Source organism: Myotis yumanensis, unplaced genomic scaffold (genome assembly GCF_028538775.1).
Source record: "Myotis yumanensis isolate MYYU_CA2020_CCGP unplaced genomic scaffold, mMyoYum1.0.hap1 SCAF_10, whole genome shotgun sequence".
NCBI classification, from domain to species: domain Eukaryota; kingdom Metazoa; phylum Chordata; class Mammalia; order Chiroptera; family Vespertilionidae; genus Myotis; species Myotis yumanensis.
In genome coordinates, this window is record NW_027223761.1 from 61,923,606 (window position 1) to 61,940,804 (window position 17,199).

The 17,199-nt window shown below is 41.3% G+C and overlaps 1 protein-coding gene across 1 annotated transcript in view; it reads left to right on the forward strand.

Moving 5' to 3' along the window:
- Positions 1 to 1,648: 1,648 nt before the first annotated feature.
- MMP20 (matrix metallopeptidase 20) overlaps positions 1,649 to 17,199 on the forward strand; it is a 37,599-nt gene continuing 22,048 nt past the window's right edge. The window contains exons 1-5 of the mRNA XM_070426914.1: positions 1,649 to 1,774; positions 8,806 to 9,053; positions 12,608 to 12,756; positions 14,825 to 14,950; positions 15,986 to 16,147. Coding sequence (XP_070283015.1) covers positions 1,649 to 1,774; positions 8,806 to 9,053; positions 12,608 to 12,756; positions 14,825 to 14,950; positions 15,986 to 16,147 — 811 coding nt within the window. The remainder of the gene's footprint in view (positions 1,775 to 8,805; positions 9,054 to 12,607; positions 12,757 to 14,824; positions 14,951 to 15,985; positions 16,148 to 17,199) is intronic.

The following is a 17,199-nucleotide window of genomic DNA, read 5'->3' on the forward strand; positions in this document are numbered from 1 at the left end:
TAACTCCCTACTACACTTTCATGGCTTGATAAATATTAGTAATAAATTATTGGCAATAAACTTCACAAATGACTTTCAAATACCAGGTATACCACCACAGAAAATGCATGGGTAAGGGCAGAATTGAATACTCTCTATGACTGGAATGTTCCTGGCACTTTTTAGAAATTTTTCTTTCATTTCATCCCGGGCCCCACAATTTGTTATTTACTCAACAAATCGAGTGGTTTTCCAACTTTAGCATCCATCAGAATTACCTGGGAGGCTTGTTAAAACATAGACTGCTGGTACCAGTTCCCAGAGTTTCTGATTCAGTAAGTCTGGGAGGGGGCTGAGAATTTTCATTTTCAACAAGTTCCCAGAAGATAGTGAGGCTGCTGGTCCAGGAATCACATTTGGAGAATTAGTGACGAAGTCATCCATTCAAAAAGCATTTATTAAAAACCTACCTGGTGCCTGGCGCCAAAGTGAAAAAGAGAAACTAGACATTATTTTATACAAGCTAATGTCTACTGAGCACTCTGCTATGAGCTTTGTTGTGACCGGATTTACTCCTTTATGATAATTCTACAAAGTAGGTATTGTTTCCCCTATTTGACAGAGGAGAATACCACAACTGTAACCTGCTCAAAGTCATATGGACAGGTTTCTGAACTAGGATTTGAACACCTGTCTATTGCATGCCAAGTGGTGCCAGCAGACACCATGCAATATGCTATGCTACCCTTGTAACACTGAAGAGTTTACATATGGTATTATAGTCAGTGCTTTGCAGGTTGTTGTTTTTTTATAAAATGATGTTCAGAGAGGTTAAATTACTTGTCCAAAGTTATTCAGCTAGGAAGTATCTTAAAATGTAATGTCAGTTTGTCATTACAAAGTGCTTTTCCCACCATAAACACCATTTCTCCTTGATTTATCTCTAGGTCAAGATCAATTTTAGTCAGAGCCAGAAAAAAAAAATGAGCCTTAGTTAACTAGAGCGAGCAGAGAATGGATAGCTCAGTCTAATGTCTTGGTTAACGAAGTCATCGCTCTTGTGTTCACTTTCTTTCTAATAGTTATCAGTTCACTTTCCACCCGAAGTCAGCACAGTTTAAAGTAACATTTCCCTTATGATTCAGGACCATAATACCCCATAACCATCCTTAAGAACAGCATTTGTTACTGACAAATATCAAAGTGGGCACAGAAGGCACAGACGATTGGATTGAATGTGTAGGGAGCCCAGAATTCCTGCGGACAAATTAAATTATAACCTAATCACTTACCTTCCCTGGAACCAGAATGGAAAAAGGCCCTTAAACTGAGACTAATCAAATGACTCAGTTTAGTTGGGTTCTAGTTAATCAATTTTATCCCAACTGGTGTAAGGAGCTGATAGAATTCAGTAAAAGTGACCGCTTATCTCCTTTTGTGACTTGGCAAATTGCAAAGAATGAAGCTTTCCCTGACTCCTGTGCACTGCTGTGTTACCCAGTCATCAGGGAGAGAAATGAGCTGTATAATTACCTTTTGAGACATGAATCATCCTTGATCTGAGGGTCCAGACCTGTTTGACTCTATAAAAGCAGCTCAAGGTCGAAGTGCAAGTGTGCACTGTCTGCCGTCCCTGAGGCTGATATAATTACCAAGCTACCTTGAGGAGATGAAGGTGCTGCCTGCATCTGGCCTCGCTCTCCTCCTCATCACGGCTTTGAACTTTTCCTCTGCAGCCCCCTCCCTATTTGCAGCCAACCCCAGGACCTCAAGGAACAACTACCACCTCGCACAGGTTTGTGAATCTTTGCAGAATTCCCTCTTCCTTTTCCTACCCCAGGAAACTAAAAGAGTATAGCGAGAAAATAAGGGGGAAATCTGTCATTGTTTTAAAATCTATAATAATAAAAGCATACTATGTTAATTAGACCGGACAGCCGAACAACAGAAGGACTGTCCGGACAACCTTCCGGACGAAGCGGGGCTACGATGGCCAAGCCCCTTGCACGAATTTTGTGCATCAGGCCTCTAGTCTTCTTACAAGTCCATTGAAAGCCACTAGATTCCATCTGCTGTGAAACTAAGACTGGCTGGTGCATGTTAGGTGTACGTTTGTATGACTAAATAAATAATTGAATAATTATCTACCTAGTTATCTTACTTCTTACAGAATTTGAGGTGGTTTGCAAAAATATATGCCATACAAAAAGACCAAAGAAGTATTTGAGAAATAATGTATGAGGAAAATAAAGGCAGCAATTGAGGTGTACAGTTGGCATATAGTAACTAGGCTTCCTGGCAGTCCGCTTGTACTCAGGGAAAACTTGGTCAACATCTAAAGTGAACCAGGTTTCTCCTGGGTACCTACCTGCTTCTCATTTGACAGTCTTTCCTCTCTAAAGCGTATTCCCCATTGCTTTCATTTTCTGTATCTCCCCTTTTAAAATCTCTCCCAAATGACTATTGGGAGGGATCTGATACAAATAATTCCTATTGGAATTTTTGCAAAGACTACGTGTGACTCAAAGTGATTCAATGTACAGGGGTGGACAAAAGTAGGCTTACAGTTGTTTGTGCAGAAAAGACAGCCAGGCACGATTATTACCATAGCTTTATTAACTCAAAAGAATATCACAAGGCAACTGTAGACCTGCTTTCGCCCACCCCGTATATATTCTTCTAAGTGTTTTTGTTGTTGTTCTTTTGCATTTAATAGGAAGGTGGCAATCTTTAACCTAAAAAAAACAAGTCTCATATGACGGAACTTCCAACAGTAATGAAAGGTGTGTGGATGGGATGTTTTTGCACCAGGGCTTCTCTTTTAAGAGTCTCAGTGACAGCACATCTGTGATTACCAAGCCTGCCCCCGGGTGCTTTCCTGCCTGCCAGGCTACACCTGTGTGCTGCCTGCGGAGCTGCCCTGCAGCGCTGATTTTCACCTACATGTACATCCTCTTGTTCCTTCTGACTGTTTACACCACTCATCCCATTCTGACTGGTCAGGCCCCCTGCCAACCAGCCATTAAATATTTTGAATATCAATCGGCCCCGCCCACAAATAATAGTGAATGCCAAGTACAGGCCTGTTCAGTTTAACTTCCTTTGACTTGAGTCCACTTTTAGAGGAATTCAAGTCAAAATAACATATCTCAAATACTGGCCTCTATTTTAAATTGCGTTTCATCGGTGCCACCCAGCTTTGGGTCCCTTCTCTCCAAATGTGGTTTTGCCTCGCCCGCCTCATGCCGCTCTGATTCGGAAACAGCGCAGGCTTCATGACCCCAGAAGGAGGAGCACACTGCGGCCTGACTGAGCTGAGGTAGATGGAGACCGTGATGCTAGTACAGGTTCCGACAAACTATGGTTGTCGGAGATACCGGCCGCACCTATTCACTTACCTGTCGTCTATAACTCTTTCGTTCCACAATGGAGTGTGGCCAAACCAAAAAATATTCACTTTCAGTCCTTTACAGAAAAAAAAAATTAGTTGACCTAAAAATTAGCAGTTTGCACCGGAAGAAGACTAGAACATTTGGGAAAAGCCATCCTTGCAGGAGCATTTGGAAAAATTAGGTGGCCTGGCAATATTGGGGATTTTTAGTGATCCCTTACTTCTTTTTCTCCAAAATAAGCCAGCCTCGGTCTGTTTTCCTAATGCTATGCCCTCAGAATGACTTTTGACCAAGGACCAAGAAAAACTGTCCACACCTTGCCACCTGGCAAACAACACCTTCTCCTGCCTGCCAAATCCCCAGTCATCAGCTCCAGACAAAAACAGGTATCACTCTTTCATTCTTAGAATAATCTGGGCAAACCTCTAATGTGGGTCCCAGTGACTAAAACAAAAATTAGTGTCCCACCTTCTGGTTTACAGAATCATATAACAACTTTGACAGCCTTAAGATACAACAAATAAAACAGCACGAAAGTGGACAGTTTAAGTTCATTCATTCGACAATGATTTATTGACTGCTGACTGTGTGCTAGGTGCCAGGGTCAGTTCTAAGTTTTGGATAAACATCAATGAACAAAACAAGTAGTGTCCCTGTGCTGATGGTGCTTACTTGGGATGATAGAGGGCATGGGAAGTGCTGGGGGGAGATAAACACGTAGTCAATTGACAAATGTCCAAGATTATTTCAGAAAGTGATGTGATGTTGGGAAAAAAAATTAACCAGGTTGACAGAGAGTGACTGGGACAGTGGGGCGCATTTTCACCGGGGTAATCCAGGAAGGCTTCTCCGAGAAAGTGGCATTCGCGATGACCCCGCGCTACACGAAAGAGCCAGTCTCATGAAGATCCGGAGGCAGAGCAGTCCAGGCAGAGGAAATAGCCAGTGCAGCAGCTTGCGGGGTGAAGGAGCATCAGGCTAATGTGGCAAGACAGGAAGAAGCCACTGGCTGAGTCCCAGAGACAGGCAAGGCCAGTGGATCACCTGGGGCCTGGGAGCCGGCATCAGGATAAACAGCTCTCATCCTTCCATTTGATCGATCACTCACTGGGAGAGAACAAGTGGTTTCTTGTGCCTGGAAACACAGACAGGCAACATTTCCAAATGCCATCTGCTGCTTCTCAAACCCACAAACACAGAAATCTACAGCTGAAAAGATGAACAGGATTTTAGTTGATGTATTTAATGTCCACTTTTACCCTTTAAATTCTGATTTGCTGATGAACAGAAAGGCTCCAAAAATGAAGGATGATAAAATGCTTACTTTGTCTTAATCCAGGGTTTTATTCTTTTTGTTTGTTTTTTTTAAAATTATTGATATCAATACAACAGTTAAAGCAGGTTGTTAAATTGTCCTTAAAATAATATAAATTTTTATTATCACATTATTATGGACTCATCATTAAAAAAAAAATAAAAAACTTCCCAAATATAAATTGTTAAATTTGGGTGTCTTTACTACCATTTTACTCTCTGTGCACAGAGATATTTTTAAATGTTATTATATTTGGTTCCTATCTTTCTCAGTAATTATTATGTCACAAGAAAATATTTATTTTTATGCTATTGTCATGAACATTATTTTGAAGAGTTACACATATTCCAGAATACAGGAGTGAGCAAAAGTAGGTTTACAGTTGTGAGTACACAAAACACAGAGTTAATAATAATCATTGTAATAATCATAATGCATGTCTTTTTCCATATGAACAACTGTGAACCTACTTTTGTGCACTCTTATACAAGTGAGTTTTAATTTAATAATTTATTTTGTTGGACACATAAATTATTTCCATATGAATAATGTTTCTTTGAACATCTTTGTACATCAGCCTAATTTAAAGGATTACTTTTTCAGGAAAGATTTCCAAAAGTGGAATTAATGAGTAAAATATTATATATATACTAGAGGCCTGATGCATGAAATTCGTGCAAGGGGCTTGGCCCTCAGGGCCCCGCCACCCAGCCCCTGCCCACTGGTCGTTCTGGAAGGTTGTTCTGCCGTCCCGTCTAATTAGCATATTAGCTCATTATTATATAGGATATATACATCTTTAAATATTTTTAAAATATATTTTTATTGATTTCAGAGAGGAAGGGAGAGGGAGAGAAAGATGGAAACATCAATGATGAGAGAGAATCATTGATTGGCTGCCTCCTGCACACCCCCTACTGGGGATTGAGCCTGCAACCCCAGCACATGCCCTTGATGGGAATTAAACCTGGGACCCTTCAGTTCACAGGCTGACACTCTATCCACTAAACCAAACCACCTAGGGCCATTTTTAAATATTTTGATACATTTGAAAGCATTTTTCAGCCCTGGCCGGAATGACTCAGTGATTAGAGCATTGGAGGGTCTCAGGTTCAATGCCCAGTCAAGGGCATGTACTTGGGTTTCGGGTTCAACCCCAGACTCAGGTAAGGGCACATGCAGGAGGCAACCAATCGATGTGTCTCTCTCACATTGATGTTTCTCTTTTTCTCTCTTTCTCCTCCCTTCCATTTTCTCTAGAAATCAATGGAAAAAGTATCCTCCCACCTCAGGTGAGGATTTTAAAAAAAATTATTGTTTTAAAAAGCACTTTTCACAATGAGGGTCTCATTGGATCCTCACACTGCTGTGGTCAGTAGGACAGATACCAACCTTATTTTATAGATGAGAAAGATGAAATCAAAAGAATTTAAAGGAATTTTTGAAAACCTAGGGGAAATTCTATTAGGATTTATCACACAGCATCAAAAGTTCTCACAACTCCCTTTCTGTGACTTAGCCAAAGTAGAAAGAAATGTTGAAGAAACCGTATCTTGAATTTAACTCTGAGTTAAACTCTTAATTCTCAGGAAGGACACTAGGAAAATGCAGTGAATGAGGAGTTAGGGGGAGACCTGGGCTGCTGTTTTGCTGGGACAGACTCTCTGGGACTCCATTATTTTTATCTCTCAAACGTTGAAAGAAAAGTGGAGAGGCAACCACCTGAACCAATAAACCCTGGGGGATGGGAAGGGAGGCCGGTGAATGGGACAGTTCTGAGATCTTTGATCCAGGGTCACAATCAGGTGTTGAGCCAACAGTGCACGAGCTAGATTTAACACAAACACAATTCTAAGTGCACATCTATTTGTTTAATTAAACATTTTGACCCTGAAAAGTATGCTAATATCTTATCAATAGTTTTGGCAAGAAAGTTCCCTGGGTGATTTAGGCTCTCAGAACATCGGATAATTCTTCAAAGAAGACCAGCACATAGCCATACAGGCCTACCTTGAGAAACAAGGAAAATCAAGAACAAACAATCTAACTTTACACCTAAAGGAATTAGAAAAAGAAGAATAAACAAAACTTAAAGTAAACGGGATGGAACTAATTAAGGTCAGAGCAGAAATAGAAATTTTAAAAAGAAACAATAAAAAAGATAAATGAAATCAAAAGCTGGTTCTTTGAAAAAATAAACAAAATTGGCAAACCCTCAGCCAAACTTATCAAAACAAACAAAAAAAAAGGGCCCAAATAAATAAATTCATAAATGAATGACAAGTCACAAAAGACACCACAGAAATACAAGGAATCATTAAAGAACACTGCAAACAATTATATGCCAACAAATTTGACAATCTAAAAAAAATGGATAAATTTCTAGAAGCATACACCTTCCAAGACTGAACCAGGAAAACATAAAATATCTAAACAGACTGATCAAGCAGTGAAATTGGAGCAGTAATCAAACTCCCAGCAAATGAAAGTCCAGGACCAGATGGCTTCAAAAGTTAAATTCTACCAAACATTTAAAGAAGAATTCATACCTATCCTTCTCAAACTATTTCAAAACATCGAAGAGGAAAGAATGCTCCCAACTCATTCTACAAAGCCAACATTACCCTGGAGGTACATTACCTGAGGACTAGTGTTACTTCACATAAATATATAATACTATATCTAACAAACCCCCTATTGTTAAACATTAAGATTGCTGCCAATGTTTTATTATTTACATATATAAATATGTATATATGACATGCAAATTAAAACATACATAATTTATGTAGAATATAAGTAAGTGTATATCTAAATAAATACTATTTATATGCAATAAAATACCTTATATATAATGTATAAATATAAAACTTTATATATAATAAAAATTTTTATATAAATCTTTAGCTGTTCCTTGTTTATTTTCCTGAAATAAGTTGGATCAACAGCAGGTTCTGATTCTGCATTTGTGTGACTCTGCCTCACTCACTTCACCTAAGCAGTCATAGAAAAGTATTTTGAATGATATATGAAAGGGTTAAGCGTTATGTGCAAATGAAAGCTTTATAATGTACCAGAGGCCCGGTGCACGAAATTTCTGTACTTGCAGGGGAGGGTCCCTCAGGCTGGCCTGTGCCCTCTCTCAGTCCAGGACCCCTCAGGGGATGTCCGCCTGCTGACTTGGGCCCAATCCCCTCCTAAGCCGGCAATCAGACATCCCTCTGCCAGTCTGGGGCTCTCGCGGTCCAGGGCCCCTCACTCCTTACTGCCCGCCTGCAGCAGAGGCAGGATAGGCTCCCACCACTGCCACTGTGCTCACCAGCCGTGAGCCCAGCTTCTGGCTGAGTGGCACTCCCTCTGTGGGAGTGCACTGACCACCAGGGGGAAGCTCCTGCATTGAGCGTCTGCCCCCTGGTGGTCAGTGGTGTCATAGCAACCAGTCGTTCTGCTGCTGGTAGTTCTACAGTTCGGTTGATTTGCATATCAGGGTTTTATTATATAGGATGATTACTTTTACTTGTCTCAAGGGACAAAGAGCCTGTCCCAGGAAACCTGCCCCACAGAAACAAGTTCAACCCCACACACTGAACACACCTGAACTGATTAAAAGCCTCAGCAGGGAAACGGATTGAACCTCTGCCTTTGCATAAGGTGAAAGGCTGGAGCACAAAGCCTCTGAGAGTTAAAAACACTGGTGTCTAAGGCAAATATGATATCAATAACTGCTTGCCAGAGGACTAGGAGAGTCTGTTTCACAAATTGGGTACAGATGTCAAGGACAAATAAATGATTCATGGGGGGAAAGTTTTCTTTTTCCCTCCATTATTTTTCTCTCTTACAATATCTATTCATTGTAGGGAAACTATAAAATGCAGGTAAGCAAAAATAATAATAAATAAATGAACTAACTAAAATTCCCATTGCCAAAATATAATTGTTGTTAGTAATTTGGCACACTGTATTTCTTTCTAAGATTTACCTATGCAAATATATCTAAATTTTTTCAAAAATGGAAATATACTCTGCACACTATTTTTCAAATATCCAGAAAATATTTCCTGAGCATGAGTACTCCCCAAGACTGTGCTGTAGGTGTGTCAGCCCACCTCTCCCTTTCAGGCATATCTTGACAAGTTCTACACAAAGAAAGGAGGGCACCAGGCTGGTGAGATGGTTGTTCGAGGAAGCAATTCCATAGTAAAGAAGATTAAGGAGCTGCAAGCATTCTTTGGCCTTCAAGTCACGGGGAAGTTAGACCGGTCCACAATGGACGTGATCAAGAGGCCTCGCTGCGGAGTCCCTGACGTGGCCAACTACCGCCTCTTCCCAGGTGAACCCAAGTGGAAAAAAAATACCTTGACATACAGGTAATGAGATCTGAGTCTTTCCAAATTCAGACAGAAACACCTCTCTCTCTTTCCTTCTTTTCTTTTAAAAAAATCTTCCTTCTGTTCTGTATAAATATCATGACTCATCGCAACCACAAGAAAGATTGTTTAGGCTCAATCTTTAGACAATGACAATGGAAAATTCACTAGAAAATATGATTTCAGGATTGCTGTAATTGCTGGCTATCTTAGGTATTACAATTTTACCAGTTAGAGACAACACATTTATCTTTAAAGAAAAATAATCTAGCCTAGGGTAAATAACCTGACAGTATCCACCAGTGTTCTTAAAACAACCTGTTCAATCAGAAGGATATGATAAAACTCCCCTATCGGTAAATTCATTGTTTTCGTGGATTAAAAAAGTCATTTATTGATGATTTATTAAGCACCTACCATAGGCATTCAATTTTGGAAATAATTTGTCCTTTGTGGGCCCTTAGCCCCAGGTTCCCCCTCCCTCCACTCAGCCCCCCTCCCCCCCTCCCCACCTCCACATTCACTCCCACCCTCTGGCCTCCTCCTGCCTGGAGCAAGGATTCTGTGTAGTCCGAGGGGACATGCCCAACTAGAACCTTCATCCTCCCTGTGCCCTAGGTCATCACATAGGAATTCCATCCCAGCAGCCTGGGGTCAGCGCAGGCTTCCCTCGCAGGCCCACTGGAGGGATCACGCGTGGTGCCCATCCCTCCGCCAGAGGGTGGGGTGGGAAGCAGGCAGTCTGCCAGTGGACCTATGGGCCTCTTACATGCCAGACAGAGGCGGCATGGAAAAGGGCAGCTCCCATTTCTATTTTTGCCAAAGACCTCGCAAATGTAGAGGTTTTCTAGGTAGAAAAGCAGACCAAGCAAATGGCCACAGGAAGTGGAATGGCCTGGTGTTGGAGCAGCAGGGCAGTGGGCAGGGCGTGCGGGGGAGTAGAGGGCGCAGGAAGAGCAATGAGGGGAAGCGAGGCTGGAGCAGGCGGAGGGCGCTAGAACAGGAGGCCACGCAGTTTAGACTTTAATCCAGGGCACCGGAGAGCCAGACCAGGGTCAGGATCAGATTTCGTTGTCTGGAGGAGCACATCTGGTCGCTATCTGGGCCTGGAGAAAGGCTGGCCTGTTAAAACAGTGGCAGCGGTGGTGCGCTGGAGCTGGCTACTAACAGCTCACAACAGCCAATCCTGACATTTTCCGCGATGTTGCAGCCAGTTGTTAAGTTTCCAAGAATTTTGTGAGCTGGTTGCTACACAGAGCCATTATTAAAAACTAAGCTATATAATCTTACAATTAAATAAATTATTATTAAAAACAGAGGTAATCAAACCATTGTTTTTTAATTATTATACTGTACTACATTTACCTATGTTCACGAAGTCATTGTCATCTATTCTATTTGTATGGGGAAGTGATGTGCCACTGCTCAATTCTTCCCAACTTTGTGTTCCGTGGTGACAAGTTGGTAACTAGAAATTAGTCATAGTGAGAGTGTTTATAATATGAAAATCTGCAAACCCTACAAATCAAGTTTTCTCTTCAGAGAGCCAGTTGTTAAACTGTGATCAAAATGAGGGCCCAAACCAAGGCCACTAATTAGCTGCTATGAGCTTCTGAGTCCATAAGGTGGAGCTCTGAACGCAATTATGAGTCATTGGCTTCAGCCTAAGAATCACAAAAATCAAAGCATTTGCTCCCCTTGTGGGAAACAATTGATAAGCGGATGAACACAGTGATTATGAGATGATTAGGATAAGACAGGAAAATATTATATAAACCCATGGAATCTTTTCCTTCATTTTCTTAAACTTATCATAGAATTTTAGTCTGTGAATATGCCCAGCAAAACAGGGGGCATAGATCAGGATAGTTTGGGAATTGGAGAAGTGTAATATTCTTGTGATAAATTGGGCACTCCCAAAATGGCCTCAACACTCCCACTGCCCATCCACGCCTGCTCCTGAATAACTCCCTACCCCATCACGGAAGGCCTAGTACTCTGTCTACATAGCTACTGGATTCCAGAGGATTTTAAAAGACAAAATATATCACAGTGCTTATGTGTATAAGCTTTGAAGTCAGAACTGGGATTAAATCCTGATGAATCATAAAATGTAGATTATTATAATTAACCCTTAAGGTGTTGTGAAAATTTTATGGCGCGTGTTTTAAAAAAGTGCTTAGAACAGTGTAATGGTATGTGTTCAAAGAATATTAGCTATTATCACTATTGCTTATCAATCTCTAGACCTGGGGTCAGGATTTTTCTTGTTCTCTCCTGGTGCTCTTCCTTTCTCTGTCTCTGCCTTCTCCAGCCCAGCACACACTTGGCTCAAAGATATGGCTGACTTGTCCATACTGTAAGGGAAGTTCAAGTGCTAACTACACAGAATTGTAATAAGCCACTGATTTTTGTTATATAGGGGTCTTGGCATATTTTGAAAGCATGAAATGGTCCCTTTAAGGATTACCTCTGATGGTTTCAGGTTGAGATTTTACCATTTGCATCAGAATAACCTATAGGACACGTGCAAAAATGCAGATTTCTGGATTACACCTATATATTTAAAAATCTCCCTAGGTAGTTATCATGGGTCCTAAAATTTGAGAACCACCAAGTAGGCCCTAAAAACCATTAACTTTTATTCATCAGTTCATCCATTTATCAAGTACATTTGCTAAATACCTACTGCGTGCAAGGCACTGGACTAGGAGCTGGAGAAAGAGAGACAGTAGGCTCAGTCCTCTCTCAGGGTTGTCTCTCACTCCGCATCGCATCTGAATTCCATCCCACCAAGTCCCCAGGTGAAGTTCCTCTCTCCAGCCCTTCCTTGGAATGCTGCCAGAAACCAACCGCCCACCCCCACTCCGCTCCAGGGCAGCATGTTTTAGAAAACCACCAACTCTCTCTACAACTGTTTGTTCCTCCCCATTCCCCACACCCTCCAAAAAACAACTCCTTAATTTTCTGCCTGCAGATGTCACTGTCATACCAGGACTTGATGAAAGACTCAAACCTTTTCCAGTTCAAAAGAGCACTTCCTCTTTTAAAATGCATTATTTAAATATCCCCCCCCCTCCCCCCAAGGCCCTGGGGAAATCCTGATGGCCTTTGAATGAAAGTTTGCAAAACTTTCCAACTCCACATTTTTATTTTTTACAGCTGAAAATTCTCAGTCTGTCCCTTATGGGGAAAAAGAGAGCTCTTCTCAATTAAAACCACATTAGGGAAAATGGACTTCTTGGTACTTGTCATGTTTCACAAAGTATGATTCTTCAAAATTAGAGAAAATATAGTAATAATGAAAGGCAAACTCTTTCAGCACCAGATAATCTCAACTCTTTCATTTCTTCACTTTATTTTTCTTATTGTTTAACATGTTTCAGTATTTTAACGAATCTGAAAGCAAAATAAGAATTATTGTATTGGAGGACAAAATCTACACTGTAAATTTATGTTCAATATTTAAGGTTTTAATACAGACAATATAATTTCTTGACTTCTTCACTTAGGGACATTTACTGAAAGAAAAACATATTCCTTCTATTTCACAGAATATCCAAGTACACGTCGTCCATGACTTCTGCTGATGTAGACAAGGCGGTAGAGATGGCTTTGCAGGCCTGGAGTAGCGCTGTTCCTCTGAACTTTGTGAAAATAAATTCAGGAGAAGCAGATATCATGATATCTTTTGAAACAGGAGGTACTGTGGTGCTTCTTGGATTTTGTCTGCTAATCCAAAGGAGAAATGTTCCAATACTTTTCCTTCTACAATACTTAATCCAAGTGATCAGCACAATCCTTCTTCGTGCAGTATTGTGATGGGCAGAGGCTAAGATCATGGCAAAGTCATGATCTTCATCTGGCCAGAATAGAACCAGAGGAGTTCTCAACATTTCTTGTCTTTATTAGACTGAGCTGTAGAATGGACTCCATGTAACATGTGTTCATTATGGTTTTGCCCCATTAGGGACAGAGAATGTCAGATTTAGCTTTCCCACTGGTTGGGTGGCCACATGACTTCATACCATTCCCGTGATGTATTCATTGCCTTATATCCCCTTCCATATTAGTCAAGAATCTCCCACTTTGAATTCTCACTGAAGAAAGTAAATTTTACCGTGGCCCTGACAGTAACATTTATTTCCTTCTTTGGGTAAGAGAGTGGGGTTGCCGTCTGGCCCCGACTTGCAGATGACTTGTGGAATCACTAGGCCTGCCTCCTACTTGCCTGCTTCTCACCCTGGTAAGCAGTAGAGGCCTAACTTTGCACAGAGATTGATGGAGCTCTCTGAACCTTTTTCGAGAGAAACCTTATCTAGTTAGTAGACAAAGGAAATGCCATGAAATGACTTTCTCTCTTTAGCGTCCTATAAACAAGGTAAGTGATCGCCACTGCCTCTTACCCTCCAAGGATAACATTTGTAAGTGTCCCTTTTATTTCAAGTCTTGATCTTAATTTTAATCTGACGTCACCGGGAGCCCTGCTTAGCAGCTAGGAGAGAGAAGATCAAGCAAGTCCTGCCTGGGTACAAGCCCTTTAGAAACGGCCCATGGTGGGTCCCGCTCCCAGAGGACCAAGGCCACCCCAGTTACGTGGCAGGACAATGTGGCCAGGGCAGCTTGGGGGGGCCATGGAGTTAATGTCTTTCATGCTTGCACCCTGTCCCCTAAAACACAAGCCGATTAGGGGCTGTGCTGCCATTTCATTAGGTGCCTCAGGTCATACAACCTACAGTGCACCTAAACCTGGGAAATGACACACCAGAATTTGGTGTTGTTATTTTTGTTTGTTTGTTTGTTGTTTTGAGGTTTTACTTTTTTATAACTTAATTTTTATTGTTGACACTATTACAGACATCCCCATTTACCTCCCTTCCCCCATCTCCGCCAACCCGCCCCCTCTCCTTCTGGCCATCACCACACCAGTGTCTGTGTCAAGGGGTATGCATATCTGTTGTGGTTTTTGTTGTTGTTTGGGTTTTTTTTTTATTGTCTAAAGTTTTACATATGTCTCCTTTTCCCCCGATTGACCCCCCCATATCTGTTGTTTTTAAATAAAATGTTGTTTCATCACTAAAATCCTGATAAACTGTGAAACATAGCTTCTACACCATCCCTCATTTTACTCTTCCTCCTTTTCTGTTAAGTTTGTAAAGAAGTGTTAATTAAATATAGATAATAAAACAAAAATATATGAAGCTTCAAAAGTTAAGGTTTTATAAATACTGTTATTACTTTCATGAGTTTTACACATGAAAGTCTATCAAAATTACAGAGAAATTTGTGGCACTTCCTTAAATTGTATTGTATTGTATTGTGCTATTCAAACAGAAAGCACACACATGTTCACGTTGCTGTTCCTGTCTTAGCTGAATTATACGCTGAAAGCTGCACTCTACCAACGCATCCACATGCCAATCAGTGGGAGAGATCACTGTCAAATGACCATCTGTGCTTTCTCCTTTTGTAATCTGTGGCGTGGGTACTATTCACAGTCTGCCACGCATCAACTAATAGATATCACAGTAAAAACAATAACAGGAGTGCATTTTTTACTTTTAATGCTTACTATCTTTGAAATATAAAGAAGCCTTTTAAATTTCCAACTGACAGATTACTCATTGACACTGAACTTCTTATAAAAAATGAATATATATTGAAAATCCATCTGTAGAAATGTCAGTGCTATTCAAAAAGCTGTCATGTTATGTACCACCACCATTGCCAGATGGACTAAATGTTGTTGGCATTTCTCCCCACTTGTTTAGATCATGGGGATTCCTACCCATTCGATGGGCCCCGCGGGACACTAGCCCATGCATTTGCACCTGGAGAAGGCCTGGGAGGAGATACACATTTCGACAATGCTGAGAAGTGGACTATGGGAATGAATGGTATATATGCACAATTCACCATAACCTGGAAAATATTGTACCTTCTTCTGGGCCTCCATCATGAAACCCTGAGGTTCAACGCCCCAGGCCACCCTTTAACTAGGGGGGCTGGCTAGGAAAAACAAGTAAGCCAAAAATCCAAAAGGAAAGACCCTCCCTCAGTTGTGCTGTAGACTTGTCTGGTCTCTGATTCATAGCATATAATCTCAAGAAGCAGCAATTCCCCCCTCCACACACAGCTCTGTTTCTTCGCCTCCATAGTATGTATTGTCTTTTACTTGTACTTGGAAATAGGCTGCATTCAGAAATGACCTGAGGGAGTCAGGACTCTCCTGAGAAGTGATGGGGTTTGGGATAAAACTCCAGAACATCATGCATGCCATCTGGAATTCTTCAGTGTGAAACGTGTGAAGATAAAAAAAGAGAAGACCTTCCCTAACCGGTTTGGCTCAGTGGATAGAGCGTGGGCCTGCGGACTCAAGGGTCCCAGGTTCGATTCCGGTCAAGGGCATGTACCTTGGTTGAGGGCACATCCCCAGTAGGGGATGTGCAGGAGGCAGCTGATCGATGTTTCTCTCTCATCAATGTTTCTAACTCTCTATCCTTCTCCCTTCCTCTCTGTAAAAAATCAATAAAATTTTTTTTTTTTTTTAAAGAAGGCTGCAATAGCAGGGAACTAGTAAAGCATCTGTGACCTATGTCTCCATATTATTGCCGCTATTATCATTTTACCACTATTGGCTCTGGTTAGACCCTTGTTTATCAACCTGCCAGGCATCACTGACCATGAACAAAGGGGGTTGATTTACATTTCCCTCTTCCCCCACCCCGCAACCCCTCCTAGCCAAGGTGGAAAGAACTAGAGGAAAGTAAGCAAAGCTAAGTGCCAGGATAGCCTACTAACCCCTGAATAATCCAGTTATGGAAAGAAAATGAGTCAACTGTAATTTGGATGTCAATTCTCCTATAAAGTCAGAAGATATTGAAAATAAAACCTTGTGTTGATGCTGCCTTTTTCTCTCTCATGTTGTCTAGGTTTCAATTTATTCACCGTTGCTGCTCACGAATTCGGCCACGCACTGGGCCTGGCCCATTCCACAGACCCCTCCGCGCTGATGTACCCTACTTATAAGTACCAGCATCCCTATGGATTCCACCTCCCCAAAGATGACGTGAAAGGGATCCAGGCATTGTACGGTACAATCGCTATGCTTCTTTGACAACTAACTCTGAAAGTCACAAGCATTTGGTCTCCAACTTAGAGAAAACATACTTTGCCAGGAGTTACCTGCAGAGATAAGATCAAGCTAGAGACCACAGCCCCAACTCTGCCCTCTCGTGAAGAGCTTAATTACCAGGATGGATATTGCTTTCTTCTAAGATGTGCAATTACATTTCATATCTTTCCTCCAGGGCATAAGTGACCTTATTTTTCTAAAAAAAATTATGATGATGATAACTACATCGCTCGGTTGCACAGGCAGTTTACACAAACCTATCATGTTTACAAAAACCTGTCGTGAGTCATCCTACACCATCCTCATGACCAGCCTGTGGGGTGTGAAGTGTTTCTCTCATTTGATAGCTGAGAAAGCTGAGGCTCAAAGATAGTAAGCATCCCAAGATATTCAAAATTATCTCGTGTTAACATAATAAAGGATTCCTAGAAACTCTCTATCGAACTTCTTTAACAAAAGACAAATCCATTAATTCACGAGAAGGAATCTTGATGTACTGTTCGACCTTGACACTTTTTCTTTGATGCATAAAAGGCAGAAAATTCTAGAAACTGATTTTCCCTTAAGCCTTGGAGCCGGGTTTTCAGACTTGACTTGTCCCCAGAGGCAATGACTCAGGCAGCGCATGCTTCTGTTGCTGGCAGATAGTCCCTCAGGAACAGCGTGGGAGATAAAAACCACCAGCAGTCCTCCCAAGGGGTGGGTCCAGCAGAAGACGCCTTTTCCCACCATTTATTCTCTTGTGTATATGGCAGGGGGTGTGGGAAAGTGTATTAGTGAGAATAATAAACCCTGGCTGTGGAAATAAACACCTCCAGGAACTCAGGGGCCTAGTGCAATGCACAATAAGATGTACTCCTTGCTCATGCAAAGACCAGTTCATATAGTATGACTGTTGGATAGCTCTTCTCCATGTAGTGACACAAATGTACGGGCCTCTTCTAGGTTCTATATCTTTTATTGCATAGTGCTTCACTTCTATCCATAATGGATCAAAAGTTTGGGGAAATT